Source organism: Erpetoichthys calabaricus, chromosome 2, assembly GCF_900747795.2.
Source record: "Erpetoichthys calabaricus chromosome 2, fErpCal1.3, whole genome shotgun sequence".
NCBI classification, from domain to species: domain Eukaryota; kingdom Metazoa; phylum Chordata; class Cladistia; order Polypteriformes; family Polypteridae; genus Erpetoichthys; species Erpetoichthys calabaricus.
The window spans coordinates 264,648,229-264,664,508 of NC_041395.2; the positions used below are offsets into that span (position 1 = coordinate 264,648,229).

Sequence of the window (16,280 nt, forward strand, 5' to 3'; positions counted from 1 at the left end):
CTCAGAGAAGAACATACTTTGGCATAAAAAGTGCAAATCAATTCCCGAACAACACCAAGGACCTTGTTAAGATGCCGGAGGAAACAGGTAGACAAGTATCTATATCCACAGTTAAACAAGTCCTATAGCTACATAACCTGAAAGGCTGTTCAGGAAGGAAGAAACCACTGTTCCAAAGCCACCATAAAACAGCCAGACTGCAATGGCACATGGGAGCAAAGATCTTACCTTCTGGAGAAATATCCTCTGGTCTGATGAATCCAAGATCGAACTGTTTGGCCATAATGACCATCATTCTGTTTGAAGGAAAAAGGGTGAGGGTCGCATGCCAAAGATCACCATCCCAGGCATCAAGCATGGGGGTGGGAGCATCATGATATGGGGGTGCTTTGCTGCAGAAGGGACTGGTGCACTTCACAAAATATATGGCATCATGAGGAAGGAAAATGATGTACATATACTACAGCAACATCTCAAGAGGCTCAGGTTCAGGCTCAGTCACAAAAGGGTCTTCCAAACAGAAAATGACCACAAGCATACCTCCAAAGTTATGGTAAAATGGCTTAAGGACAACAAGGTCAAGGTACTGGAGTGGCCATCACAAACCTCTGACCTCAATCCGATTGAAGATTTGTGGGCAGCACTGAAAGAGCGTGCAAGCAAGGAGATCTACAAACCTTTCCCAGTTACACCAGTTCTCTCTGGAGGAATGGGCCAAAATTCCAGGAACTTATTGTAAGAAGCTTGTGGAAGGCTACCCAGAACGTTTGGCTCAAGTTAAACAATTTAAAGGAAATGTTACCAAATATTAACAAAGTGAATGTAAACTTGTGACCCGCTGGAATTGTGATACTGTATACTATATAAAAAGGGAAATACTCTGTCTGTGAACATTGCTGGAAAAAAATTCTTTTTCCCCGCACAAAATAGATGACTTAAACAATATGCTAATTTTATAGTTTGTTAGTATAAAATCTGTGAAGGGGTTATAAAATGAGTTTTAAAGAATTCACCCTAAGCGTATGTACCGTAGATACTCGCATATTAGTCGATCTTGCAGATAAGTCGAGTGTATTTTTTAAGCCGAAAATTACGAAATTTGTTATGATCCGCATATAAGTCAAGGGTAAAACTATCCATCCATCCATTTTCCAACCCGCTGAATCCGAACACAGGGTCACGGGGGTCTGCTGGAGCCAATCCCAGCCAACACAGGGCACCAGGCAGGGAACCAATCCTGGGCAGGGTGCCAACCCACTGCAGGACACACACAAACACACCCACACACCAAGCACACACTAGGGCCAATTTAGAATCACCAATCCACCTAACCTGCATGTCTTTGGACTGTGGGAGGAAACCGGAGCACCCGGAGGAAACCCACGCAGACACGGGGAGAACATGCAAACTCCACACAGGGAGGACCCGGGAAGCGAACCCGGGTCTCCTAACTGCGAGGCAGCAGCGCTACCACTGCGCCTCTGAAGCAGTAGTAGGAGCAGATCGATTTGGAGCCATAACGAAGGGCTTAACTATGCACAAAGATAAACACAAAAGAGCACAAAAGTTAACTCTTTACACAGCGAAACACATTGATGCTGAATGAGCGAGACGAGACTTCCTGGTTAATGCAGCGGAATCGAATTTGGCGCTCCGTCGCTGAGCCAATCAGCACTCAGGAATTTAACTGCTTGCTCTAATTGGGTAGCTTCTCAGCCATCCGCCAATAGCATCCCTTGTATGAAATCAACTGGGCAAACCAACTGAGGAAGCATGTACCAGAAGTAAAAAGACCCATTGCTGGCTTATAATTATTAAATTGTGTTGCCCCACGGATAAGTCGACCCTGTTTTTTTGAATGAATTTTAAGGCATAACTTTTTCGACTAATACGCGAGTATCTACGGTAAACTTCTGACTTCAACTGTATGTACATTAATGCAAAAATTAAAAACTACTAGGTTTTTACAAGAGTAAATTATATTTATTCAGTCACATTTTCTAGAAACAGCACTGCATTCCATAATCATGTAGCAGCAAAATAACTCTGAAAACCATTCTGTAAAGAAAAGCAGCTGGAAAAAATTAGCTATTCAAACTACTTATGCCTGCAGTCTGGATTGTATTTCCAGTCGTGCCAGTTGTATTTTTACTTATAACGACTAACTCTGTACCAGGAAAACTGATTATAATGCCTTGCTTTTTAAGTAACTGTGAAAAATGAATAATGAATAGAGTATGCTATCCAGGTACAAATAAGTTTGAAAAGGCATATTTTTCATGTACACATGTACAACCCCTGCATATCGATTTCTAAACATTTTTAAAGAGCTGTAATGAAATAAATAATTGTTCAGTAACTCTCAATACAACATGGGAAAACAAAGATTTTATTAATCTGAAATTCTCTAAACTTTTATATTTTATTCACTTTATCAAAATGAAGCCGAATTTGGCTTAAAAAGTTCAGTTCATCTTCCAGATATAGAGTGTGTAAAACATAATCGAAAGCATTTACTTTAACCTATGCAATGTTTAGAAAATACAAAAACATTTTATTTTAGAAAATATGAAAACATTTTATTAAGTTAAAGTGTTTTTGGTAAACTTAACCTATTAGGTTAACATATGTGAAACTACAGTTGATAGCAAAGAAGTGACCAAGAACACGCCTTCACAATCCTGGATGGACATGGCAGGCCATTGTCTAAATCTGTCAAACGAAAGAACACACTCACCCTAAAACTCTACTGTGTATGTCAAAATAAAGTAAATGTGGCTGCAGCTGTCTCTTGCCCAAACCTCTCCTGGATGACAGGTCTTACAAAACACTATATTATGAGGATGAGAAACAGTTTGAGTATTGTCTGTTTCCAAAGAAAGAAACAGGCCTGTTGCACAAATGCAGGGAACAACCTACCAAGAATCTCTCTGGCCATGCTAAAAGAAATCAGGTGATTAATTATGTTGCTTGAATAGATTCTAAGCTAACAATATGGGAATATCTTTTGAAAGAGTAAAAATGTCCGTAACTACACTAATAACTCAAGAGTGAAAGGAAATATAAAGTTGAGTATACTAAGAATTGCTGTAATGCCACCCCTTCTTTAGGAGCTGGAACATTAATATGTTTGATCACATTCAGCCTATGAAATAATTATCAATACTGAACAAAAATATGTGAATAGTTATAGCTCGCCTTGCAAGCTGAGCTCATTTTAGTACTATACATAGTAAACAACCTGTGAACAGTAAATGTTTCTGAATAAATATATTCCTAAACAGGGAGCAATAATATATGTATTTTAAATCAGTGTTTAGTCTTTTCATAAGTTTTTCAGTCCCAAAGTCATTAAACTGAAAAAGGAACTACAGAATCTCTAAATAACAGGGAACCTTCTGTAGCTGTGGAGTGTCATATTCTCTAAGTCTTATAGGAGATATTTTCTTCAAAATGGAAATGAAATTACAATTATTAAATGAAAATGCAATCTCTCTTTTAACATTTATTTTTCAAAGTCTGCATGCAAGGATGCTACACATATTAAAAATAAAATTAAATAACACCATTTGCAATTTCATTTTCCACACACAAGTTATTTGTGAAAATTTCAAAAATAAAATTAAATCACCTTTTTGTCATTTCATTTTTTTCATTTTCTAAACCCATCTACTTTGAAAAATAAATGACAGACGAGAAATTGCAGGTTAATTTCATAATTTTATAATTAATTTCCTTTTTTTTACAGAAAATACCTCCCATATATGTCTCACAAACAACATCTACAACATCACAGAACCTTGTGCTGCTGTAGAAATTTGCAAGAGTGATTGAGGGAATCAAACAGATTTTTTTTTTTTTTAAGAATACAAATAAAGTAAAGCATGCAGAAAAGCTTGGAAATGAAATGACTTAATTAGTTACATTTTTCAACGAAACCAACTAGAAGGTCTAACAATGATGCAGGTCATGAATTAAATTAATAAGTGATTATTTTCTCATAGAATGGCAAAAGTCCACAGAGATCACTTAAACATTAAAGTTTGATTAATTTTAGTTAATACAGAAAATGTCGAGAATAAAGTAGAAATGTTGACTTTAATCTTGACATAAAACTCGAGAATAAAGTCGACATACATACACTTTTTTTCTTTCACTGTGTCCGTATTTTTTCTTCTTCTACATGGCCCTAATACATTACTGTAAAAGCTGACCTTAGTCTAAATTCCTGGAATCATGTGATCAAAAGTGATCATTTTAACATAACTAAGTTAGGAGCTAAAATAAAAGGTAACAGGTTAAAAAAATGCTCCTACAGTATACTCCCACAATAACTATCACTTTTCTAATATTTTCCTGGTAGTGGACACATAAACAATAACATTCATTAAAATGATATAGTTCATTTACTCTCAGGATGTAATCACAAAATGTATTTTACATTAGTTTGGGATCACTTCCTTCTAGTCAATAATAATTTTCAAATACTAGGACACCTGATGCTAATGTAATAACAAAACTAAGGATACACTTTCTTTTGTAAAATAAGAGCTGATGTTTCTATTAAATGCACATTGACAAAGCAGAAATATTTTTCCAATGATTACTTTTAGGACTTAGTAATAACTAGGTAAAAGTAATGTGTCTAAATTTGTAATTCATAAAAATGTAAGGTGATGAACTCTTTTTTTCAGTATGCTGTACAGTGCGTCTCTTAGATGTATGCTGTGTGACAGCTCTGTTTAAATGGCAATGTATATATTTCACCAAATGCACTAGAAGAAAATGTTGTATTTTATGCACCTGCACTTGCATTCGCTTTTATTTGTATTGTGTTTTACAAAGTTATTTATTAAAGAAAATTATACATATGTCAAATACCACTTCAATGCTTCAACTTGCTAAACCATTTCAATTTTCAAAGTAAAACCATCATTCAATATAGAAAATTTGTACAAATTTTAACAAAATTATATTTAATCATAGTAAATCTGCTGCTTGAAGCAATCTAAAGTCTCTGTGGAAACAATGAATTACAGTGAAAAACAAGGCAACACTGTATATGTCTGTAGCCTTTTGCTAGAGTCAATTTTCAGTAGGTTTATATCATACTGAATGGGTAAAATTAAGTAAAAATAAAAGCAGTGTATACATTAAAATAAATAAACTGTAAAAAGTAAAGTGTAAGCAATAATGAGAGTGTATGTTAATACTGCAAAATGTATATGTATTCAAAGTATAAAATGTGTCAAAAGAGAAATAAACAGGAATACAGCTATTTCATCTAAAGAACACATCTGTTTTTGACTCAGTTATAACAATTGAAGCATTACTATTTTTAATTATTTTTCACTTTGATCAAACACATTTTACATTTTTTTAACTCAGAGTTTCAGAACATTATAACATTGCATAATATGAAAGTCACACATTTCAGGCTAGTGAACTATATTAAATTCTAGGCTGCATTAAGAAAGAAAAGGAAAAGACTGTCTTACCTTGGAGTGTACTAATTTGACAATAAAATTAAACACACTGCATGACTGAAGATTAGTACATTGGAGAAGACCAAAGCATTCCATCGGTGATACAGAATGTTTTTCATATTCATTTTGTGGTTTTCTGTAAAAAGTACTGAGGGCATCTTCTCCAATATGGCCAGAAGGAAGAGCTGCTATTATTGCTCTGGTGCCAGTGTAAACAGACTTTTTCACTTCCCTGTTATTTTTGTAAAACCTCCTTATCAACATAGTTGAGCGGTCTTTTTTGCTCTGAACAATGCCATTCTCAGTCCACTGCTCAGTAACATGGAATGGAGTATTGTCTGGTATCCTATAATCTGTTCTATCTTGACAAAACTTGACACCAAAACCATTAGGTGAATATTTAATTTTATTTTTTTTACTTGTCCTTTCCAAAATTAAATTCCCAGTTTTAATCCAAGAAGTTCTATGACATATCAAATCCTGACTTTGGTGACTTCCTGTAACATCCATTGTGCTGCAACTGCCAGAACAGTTCATATCAGTTTCAGAAGCAAGGAGTCTACATGACTTAAGTAAATGGCACTGCTGTTCCCTGCCTCTGTTTTTGCAATACTGACAGGGCACCATCTTTTTCTTTTCTGTATTATCATTTGAGCGTGAAGTAACACCAGTTTCATTGGCACAACCATCATCAACTGTGCCTTGAAAAAGTGAAGAACAGCTTTCCATTTGCGACTGTAGCTCATCTTCCAGATTTGTGCTGTCGTGTTTTGTGGGAATGTTGGTATCCAAGAAGACACTCTCTGATACCAGTGGATCACATGTCTGGCACAGCTGGTTACAACGGAAACTATCTGGATAGTGACCTTGAGTAGAGTGAGAGCCATAAATACTGTGAAATCCTAAGATGGAACTTGATGCTCCAGTTTTTCTCTCCCAGACGTCCTTTGTATGACAACTGCAAGATATCAGTAATTTGGGAGAATGTGAGAGAAAAGAGGGCAAGGAACCACGGCACTGCAAATCAGGCTCTGAGAAACATGTTTCTGTCAAAGCTTCATCTGATACTTCTTTGATGACTTGGGTACTTTTACTACTGCTGTTTAAAGCATGCTTTCTATTTTTACTCCTTGCTGAGAAAGCAGGTGCCACTTTTTTATCTAGTGCACTACATACTGAAGTATCCATTTCTTTAGACTGTATACTAATTCACTGTCTTAATGTTACATTGTGAAATCCATAATAACCATGCTTAGCAGAAACTAATTTTGTTAGTTTTTTTTTTCAAAAGTACAAAATGTGACAGTATGTGTTTCTAATTGGTTAAAAAACAAAACATAAAATTCTGGCAGGGAAGCCAAATATGAAATGCAAGCTGAATTTCGGGTATATCAGTGTTTTTATTTTCTGACAGAACAAGACAAGCACTCTGTTCTGCCTTGAGAACAAAACGTCACTGAAGCACCGTTTGCTCCTCCTCTAATGATGTTGACTATTTCCAAACAGGATGATGACAAGCAGGTTTTTCTTCTGAAAAGCAAAGTAAAATATTAAACAGTATAAAGAAACAGTGTTAAGATTTCTGAACATGACAAACTAAGAAATTGAAAACATTCTCTAATCCATGGCTGCTTTACATGTGTCACTGTGTTTAAAAACAATAACAAAATGTTGGGACAAAAAAGAGCTATTTTCTAAAGTTCAATAAAGTAATACTTCTTGGCAAAGATAAAGAATGCCAGTCACTATAACAAAAGGTGAAAACTCTAAGTTGAGTGTGGAAAATGACATGGATTTTCAAACTTCTATTAACATACTAGTGAACATCTAAAAGTGCTGCTGCCTTAAAACTTAGATATAACTGTAAAAAATTCAAGAAAAGCACAAATTAAGGTAAGTTTCAGTCTTGCTCCTGGTATTAGATTATTATGCATAACAGCATCATGATTAATTATAGATTAACACTGTAAACTGGATTTTTGGTATAAAGTATAATATTCTGGTACTTTTAATTGAAGAGGATAATAAAACAAATAATTAACCAAACATCTACACAAACCACGACATTCAGTATGTTAACTATACTATACCTGGAATACACACATCATATTGTCTTTTATAAATCCTTAGTACATAGAAACTAGCCGATCATAATATGATACATAACATAGCAGAAATCTCTGTGAGCAAGAAAACCTTTTGTAACAACATAACGTCCCCTGGGTCCATCCTTTTTTGTGCTTTGGAACAGCAGTAGCCTTCCCTCATAGTCTGTGCCTTGTAGCACGTAGCTATACCAAATCACATTGAACTATGTGATCTACAGCTGTGCAAAGTCTTGGTAACAAAGGAAGTGAAAATAAAAAATAAAATAAACATAACATATTTCAATGTTTAAAATTTTGAATGCTAGAATTCAAAAACCCTGGAGATACCAAGAAATGACATGTATTGTTTCACTTCAGCTTCTTCTAGACAACATCTTCATTATATAACTTTCAAAAGAAACAAGACATGCAGATTGTGCAGAGTTATTCTAGAGGCAGGTGGTTTATGTCTTGGTTTCTTCCTACATATCCTAATCTCTAACCTTACCAGATTTAATGAATGTGTCTCAGTGCCAACTAAATCAGTAATTTTTAGCACTGTCCTTAGACACATACAGTAAACTACTACAGATTTGCTTTTTGTAATTTGATGTCTAGCCTGTGCAAAGGTTTACTATGTTCCTCATTTGTAATAGCCAGCTGACACGTCAAAGTGTCAGTAGAGAAATTTTGCAAAGTCATAAATAATTACCTTCACATGTGTTGTGTGATTTGAAAAAACAGCTAACAAACAGCACTGCAAACCAACAGATGATTCTCATTCTAGCCTGAACAAGTTAAGCTATCATCAGTTCCAAGTCATTTTTGTACACACCTGCCAGAATACATCAAAAAATGAGAACCTAGATGGCTCTGTGACATTGACTTTGTAATACAGAACAAAACAAAAGAAGATATTCCTGTATTTCTCAGCTCTGTCACTCTATGTACATTATGAAAACAAAACAAGTTATGGCCTATGTTTGTGGCATATGAAAACAGAATAGGAATAACTGCATCTTTATGTTTTTTTTCACCGAGACAGACATAAAAGCTGGATAGATAGATAGATAGATAGATAGATAGATAGATAGATAGATAGATAGATAGATAGATAGATAGATAGATAGATAGATAGATAGATAGATAGATAGATAGATAGATAGATAGATAGATAGATAGATAGATAGATAGATAGATAGAAAAACTACACAAGCTGCAGTTTCTTTCTTAGTGTTGTCATTGGTGTTTATGCAACACATTTTCCATAGCAGATTCCAATTTCAGATTTTGAAGATTGATCTTCAGGTGTTTATAAACTTCTAAAAAGCATTTATGAAAGATGAATTAACAAAACACAGCAAGTAGCTATCATAAAATGCAACTATGACACTACTGCTGTGTAGAAAAGGTGAGCTTAAAAGTGTGCAATTTCTTACAACTTCCCATATGAAATTCATTGTCACTTTTCTATTATTTAGCATTTAATGTGATCACAAGTTCATTCATTATTTTTTCTGCTCATGTAAAAAGGAAGATTCTATATTTATGTAATCCACTCTAGTTTAAAGGATAGCAAACACTGACATAGCTTATAAAAAAAAAATAATATTCAGCTGAGTTTTCCTCTTTACCACCAATGGATTATTTTTTGTTATGCAGGTCAAAGGCCTATGCAATGCACTGAGTGCACCAGCAACTTTATGACAGTATTATCTGAAAAAGTATGCAGAGGCTAAAGTGAGGAAACACAGTAGGCAGTCAGTCATTGTCTAACCCACTTATTCCTGAACAGGGTCACATGATGGGGTTGCTGCTGGAGCCCATCCCAGCCAACACAGGGCACGAGACAGGAATAATCCCCAGTCCATTGCAGGGTAAACACACACACTCCAATCACACACTAGGGCCAACTTAATGTTGTCAATTCACCTAACCTGCATGTCTTTGGACTGTGGAAGAAAACCAACGCACCCTGAGGAAACCCACACAGACACAGCAAGAACATGCAAACCTTCATGGCTCTTCTGCAAGGTAGCAGGGCTACCACTGATCCACTGTGCCACAAAACACAGTAGTAATGACTGATTATTAAAGGCAATTACATTTCATAATACCTTCAAATCAAATGTATCCTAACCTGCTTAAGGATGAAAGCTATGCAGAAAAATAAAATGATCTGGTAGTAGATTAAAACTCTGCTACTCATTACGATACTGTATGCTTTACAAATAAAGTTTTGAATGCAGCAAAAAAAGTTGCATATTGTAACTATGCCTGTTACCTTTGTCAATTACTTTTAAAATGTTAAATTAAAAAAGCTACTTTAAAGTAAAGGCAAATTACAAAGAATCATTTCTTTTAAATGCCTGGTTTGTGTTTCTGTGTGTAATCTTTAAATAATGGTTTAAGATACTGTATGACCACTGAACACATGAATACTGGTTTATGTTACCAGAAAGGATCATGAATGAATAAATAAATACATTTTAATGCTCATTACTGTTTGGGCCAATTTCCAGGGATGTTACTAGATAGATCTATTGTACTCCTAGGCCTCATAAACAACTGTACACCAGATATATTAAATAAAAAGAGACATAATTAAATATTGTCAATTTTTAAACAAAAAGCATGCCAAAAAATTAAAATGTACCAAACATCCTTGCTGCTGCACAATACGGGTTAGTAGGATCCTATCTGGCCTGAAATAAGAACTGCGCTAGGACCTTCTTCAAAAATAAATTCATAGAAAGAAGGACACACTGTATTGTAAAATAGCCAAAGACAAAACATATGGTGATCTGACCTTGTATGCATTATTTGCTGTAATATTTTGAACTTGCTGGGTGACAAAGTGATATTGCTGCCTTACCAACCCAGGATTTGGGACTTAGCCTCCTCATTGCAAAGACATAGATATTAAGTTAATCAATAACATAAAATTGCCCTGTTTATTTAGTTCAAGTGCAAATGTGTGTCTTCTGTCTTTCTTGCGATGCTTATAAAATATCCTGCTCCCCACAGTCCTATAATATAAAATCTAGTTTTAAAAAGAGATAGAAAAAATGGGGGTAGGTAGAGACAAATGGATAATTTTTTGTAAAGACTGGCCTGTACATGTCTGTCCACTGTGTTATTTCACTTACCTGACAAAGATTTTTTTTTGCTTTCCTGACAACTTACTAACAGATTATTTTAGACTATCCTAAAATTTTATTTCATTTCCACATAAAAATTATTTTGATTTTCTGTACGGTCACTGACATTAAGTGATATAGAGTAACATAATGAGAACACAATCAAAGCTACAGCTGTAGCTTTCCAGAAGTATTTAGTACATTTTTGTCTGTTTTCAGATCTTCCCTCTCTCTCCACAGACTCTGGGTGTCTCACCCACATGATCATAAAAGAGTGCCTGTGGAGAGAGGGGGAAGAACCAAAAATACTAGTGAGAGAGATTCCACATTGGCACTCTGCAGGTTTATAACTCACGAAGTGCCAATGTGGAACAGCTGAGCTAATCAAGCTATCACCTCACCTCCAAACCAAACAAACAAACAAAGCAAAATGTACACTGCCAAAGACAGCTAAAGTGCATTACCACAAATATACTGGCACACTGTCCAGAGTTGGCTACTGCCTAATAACTAGTAGTTTTGTATGCAGCTACTTGAAAAAATTATTCAAAAGCAAAATATTTTCTTAATAAATAATAAACGGAGCAAACAGCACACTTTGGGTTCCTTCCCTGAAGGAATGCTGCCAGCTGTTTTCTCAGAGGCACTAGAGCACAGTTTCTCAAAAAAGCACTCTCAAGAAGAGCTATGTGTGGGATTGATTACATGTTGTATCAATCTTACTACATGAAATTTTTTTCTACCAGCAACAGAAACTTTGATTTTTAACTGAACTTTGTTGCATGGTTATTCGTGTGTGTGTGTTTTGCACAGAATTTCAGTGGAAGCTGACATGCACTTTCCCCATGATCAAGTTGAAAATAAAGATACAGCGGAATAAAACCTTGCAATTGTGTTACAGAGGAGATAAGGACTTTATCAAGTACATCTGGATGCATTAATGAACATTATCAGTAACTTTTTTCTTGATTTGTGTATGAATTATGTTCATAACATTTGTGTTGTGCTATTTACTTGACATACTAGTCATGTTTTACCTCTCACATGAACAAATACAGTGCACACTGCATTTTGATTCATGATGTTTCCATTCAATTCAAATTTTACTGTCAAACGGACCTGCAGAATTTTACTGGTCTTCTGTCTGTGACAGAAAAGAGAGTATAAATGACTGACTCGGCCACATCATGTAATGCTGTTGTTTTCTCTATGTGACATAATGAAATCAATGTAAAGCATTTTTTATTTTATTTGATACAACTTACCTTGCACTGAGCCCAATATTAACTATGACTGAAATGGAAAGCCTGTTGTATTGCGGTTGATTCAGAATGTCAATTTTTGCCTTCTTTAGCAGAAAAACAAATATTGACAGTGACATTCTTACTGCTGCAATTCTTGTTTAAGTTAAATCTGTTCTCTCTTGAGCAGAACACTTCAGGAAACAGCTGCAAAAGGGTACATTACTCATAACCTTAGTTGATTTGTTCATTATTCAATACAATGCCTCATTTTCAGGAACCTCACTCCAGAGGAACTAAAATTAATAAATATGTAATTATTCCAAATTAAAAAGAAGCATATAATTGAATATTCAATATAAAATAAAACAAGCATTAGAACAAGTAAGAATAAGAGTAAATTAAATCTAGTGCAAACTAATTGGTACATCATGTGCTTACATAATGGAGTTTTGGTCACATGTCAAGCAATCAATTTAGGTGTTAACAGTTTAACAGTCCAGGGTTAGAAACTTTGATAATTACGGCATGCCACATTACTATAATTAATATATATGTGTGTGTATATATTTATATATGTTGATAAATATATGTCGATAATACACATATTTATATAGACAAGTAGACTGATATATATACAGTATAATGGAATAGCCCTTATATAATGTACATTTGACTCATGCATACTGCATACTATTATTTTTTTACCAATCACAGTTTTCTCACTGTGTTTCCATGAGATTTTACCGACCACATGATTTATTCCCCATATTCAGGCTGAATGACACAGCACAACAGGCCTGTAGTTAAGATATTTTGTGTGAGCACAATAACAGACTGCTATCTAATGTTTGGTAAGGTACTAATTTTACCTTTTTACTTTGTGGGCTAGACGCCAGCTCCCACACAAAATTGCTTCAGTTAAAGCAGGTATAAAAACTGATAAATGGACATAACTTCAATAATTTTGAAATATATAAAACAGACAAAGAAAATGACAGTGTTATATATTTTACAGCAATGTTTAAACAGGTCAAAGTGCTTAATTTATCAGTCCTGTACACAGGGTTTTATTTTACTATTCACCACACCTTTTTAAATAAAGTGGCTTAGAAGTAAGTAACTTATTATGCAACAACAAGTACCAACATTTTGGTATTTCAAGAAGTAAACTGATCCATATAATTTTAATCAATAAAATTCAGTCTGCATGATAAGATGAACAGTGGAGAAGCATGATATTTAACATGAAGCATTAAAAGTTAAAGATAAATTATTAGTTACTATAGTTGCTTTTAAGCACTGAAAACTTAAAAGTATTCATTATAGCAAAATGTAGATGGGCTGTGCTCCCTGGAATCTATTATATTAATGAGGAAAATGAGATACAAGGCCCATAATTATAACTATAAATGTCAGAGTTTGTTAGATTTATTTTCAAATTAGATGTTACAGAACCAACACAAAAAATAAATTTCACCATTTAGTGTGTACTTCAATTTTAATAAATTTGAAAAATATTTTACTTTTAAATAATGTAGGATGTAGATCATAAGGAATCAAAGAATTACAAAGAAACAGAACACATTTACCTATGTTTGTGTGTATTTTCAAAATCATCCAATTAATGCAGAACATTTGGCTATAGGAATGAGCTATACACTCTGAGCTTTCAAAAATACTAATGCTAGTGATCACACATATTGCATGTCTGCTTTTTGTATGATTTTAATTTACTATACAGGGTCTGCATTTTCTTTTTGATTATTAAGCCAGCACAGCTCCAAACACTTTTATACAATTTATAAGTTGTCTAATCTACACATTTTTATCATTTTAGCTTCTTAGAATGCTAGTCTTTATTTCCAAACCTTTTCTTGAGATTCACTTGATAACCTGATAACTTGAGGAAGTCTATAAAGGACTCCTCTCTGCCACATACTCTTTTCTGTGTCATATGTTAGCTTGCTTTTGACACCATTCTCCTTGAGTAGATCATTTTGTTCTTTGTTTAATTTAGTAGTTACTCTCATTCTTTGTTTCCATTTTGCATGTGTAAAATTACTAGGTTCATATTTTCCCTTTAGCTTTATTTAGTGTATTCTATTATATCACTTATTCAGTTCTGTTAATTGCAGTTACTAATTTCTTTTAGTTTTGTTAACTTCATTCTTATTAACAGATATTTATTTATCTACATTTAATCCTGCAAATACTCTCTGGAGAGCATCTCACCTTCTGAAAGGTAAGGAGGTTCAAAGCCCACTACTACTAAAACATTTTCTGTTTTAAACGCAATTTAAACAGATCTGCGTCTAATTTACCAGTTTACCATAAATTTACCAATTTACCATAAATCCTACAAATGACAATAATCAATTTAAATGATTTACAAAAAACATTTAAAACTAATGAGTGTTCATTTGTAAATATTAAAACAGACAGTATGCGCAAAACACATATTTTATTTTTTCTACTCCATCTACTAATATTTACAAAATTAATTTATTCAAGAAAACACCATTGCTGAGTACATTTTAAACATATTTAATAAAACCTTAATCTCAACAATTTAAAGTATATATTCAATACTAAAATGTATGTAATCTATAAGGGAGAAGCTTAATATATACTGTACCTTATCCTTAGAACTGCATTTCAGTTACTAAACAATAAAAAATACTGTGTGGATTTAATCTCAAAAGAAAGGGTTCTTCCACTCCAAAAACTAAATTTAAGGGAAACATCAATTTCTCACAAATAACAGTTTTTGAGGAAAATGTGTGAAGTTTATCCATTTTTGGGTTACACTTGTAATAATTCAATGAGAAAGTAGAACACTGTACTTCCTTATAAAGTAATGAGGGTAACTCTGAAAACAACAGACAGACATTATGTTTCTTTTATAGAAAATGCTGTCTTCTTTAATGGAGTAATAAATATTTTTTGCCATCTGTTTCTTGGGGCAAGACAACACAGTGGTAGTGCTGCTGTTCCATAGATACAGCACCCAGGAATTCCATGTTTGGTTTTTGTCAATATCCTCTGGGTAATCCTGCTTTCATCCAACATCCCTAAAGATGTGCAGGTTGGTTTTACTGGCTTTTCCAAATGTCTGTGTGTTAGTGTACCATGCAATAGATAAGTGCCTTGTTCAAGACTATTTCCTGTCTTGTGCCCACACAATAGGGTTCAGGTCCTTGCGATCTCTAAGCTGGTTTGAGTATGCATGTATTTTTTTCTTAAATTTAGATATTCAGTCCTTTACTTACTTGCTTGTAAGCTTTACAGCATGGCTTGTTGAGTCTAGTTTTAAAAATAGTTAAATAAAATTTAATAAAGATATACAGTTCAAGGCCTAGAAGTGATTTCAGGGTACAGAGGACTGGTAAAATCAATGTTGATGAGTTGAATGTACACACAATGCTCAAAAGACTAATTATGAGTAGTGTATGCAATTCATAAACTTGACAAATATGAATGGCTCCACAAATATCTTCAAATACAGAAAAACTGGCCTATGTGGCTCTCCTATCCTCTAGACACCTACAGGCCAATAAAACACTCGGGCAGATCTAGATGTAGGTCTCAGTCTCCCAGTTCGGGGCAAGGATCAACAAACCACCTTTTTAGTCTTATTTTTGGTTTGCTGTAACATGAGCACAGGAATATGAAAACCCTTTGCCCTTGCATGATTATTTGATTGCTTATAGGAGTTTCCCAATTTGATCTATACAGGTTCTGTGGACTTGGAGAAGTGCAATATATGTGCATTTTGTAGAAGGTGCTACAAGAGGACAAGGATGCTGCAAGTTATGTTTATTTAGTTGACATCAAATCAGAACCATTTAAAGTGAGAACTGGACTCTAATAAGGGTGTGGCTTGTCCCATCTCCTGTTTATTAATTTTACGGGCATCATATCAAGGCACTACAACAACCCAGCCACAGGGGATGCACAAACCAGTGTGTTTCTTCGTTCCGGTCCCAAGCCCGGATAAATGGGGAGGGTTACGTCAGGAAGGGCATCCGGTGTAAAATTTTGCCAAATCAATATGCGGACAACAATACAAATTTCCATACCGGATCAGTCGAGTCCCGGGTTAACAACAACCGCCACCAGTACTGTTAGCCAACAGGGTGTTGGCGGAAATTGAGCTACTGTTGGCCGAAGAAGAAGAAGGAGAAGAGTGGGGAGGAGGAGAGGAGGAAAGTAAAGAGAGTGGAACTGAGAGGTAGGAACTTTGAATGTTGGCAGTATGACTGGTAAGTGGAGAGAGTTAGCAGATATGATGGAGAGAGGGAAGGTTGATATATTGTGCGTGCA

The 16,280-nt window shown here is 34.6% G+C and overlaps 1 protein-coding gene across 1 annotated transcript in view; it reads right to left on the reverse strand.

The window, feature by feature from the left end:
- The window catches only part of plce1 (phospholipase C, epsilon 1), a 310,336-nt gene that overhangs the window by 273,832 nt on the left and 20,224 nt on the right, over positions 1–16,280 (reverse strand). Inside the window, 1 exon segment of the mRNA XM_051923099.1 lies at positions 5,499–7,016. Within this exon segment, the coding sequence (XP_051779059.1) occupies positions 5,499–6,674 (1,176 nt within the window). The 5' untranslated portion in view covers positions 6,675–7,016.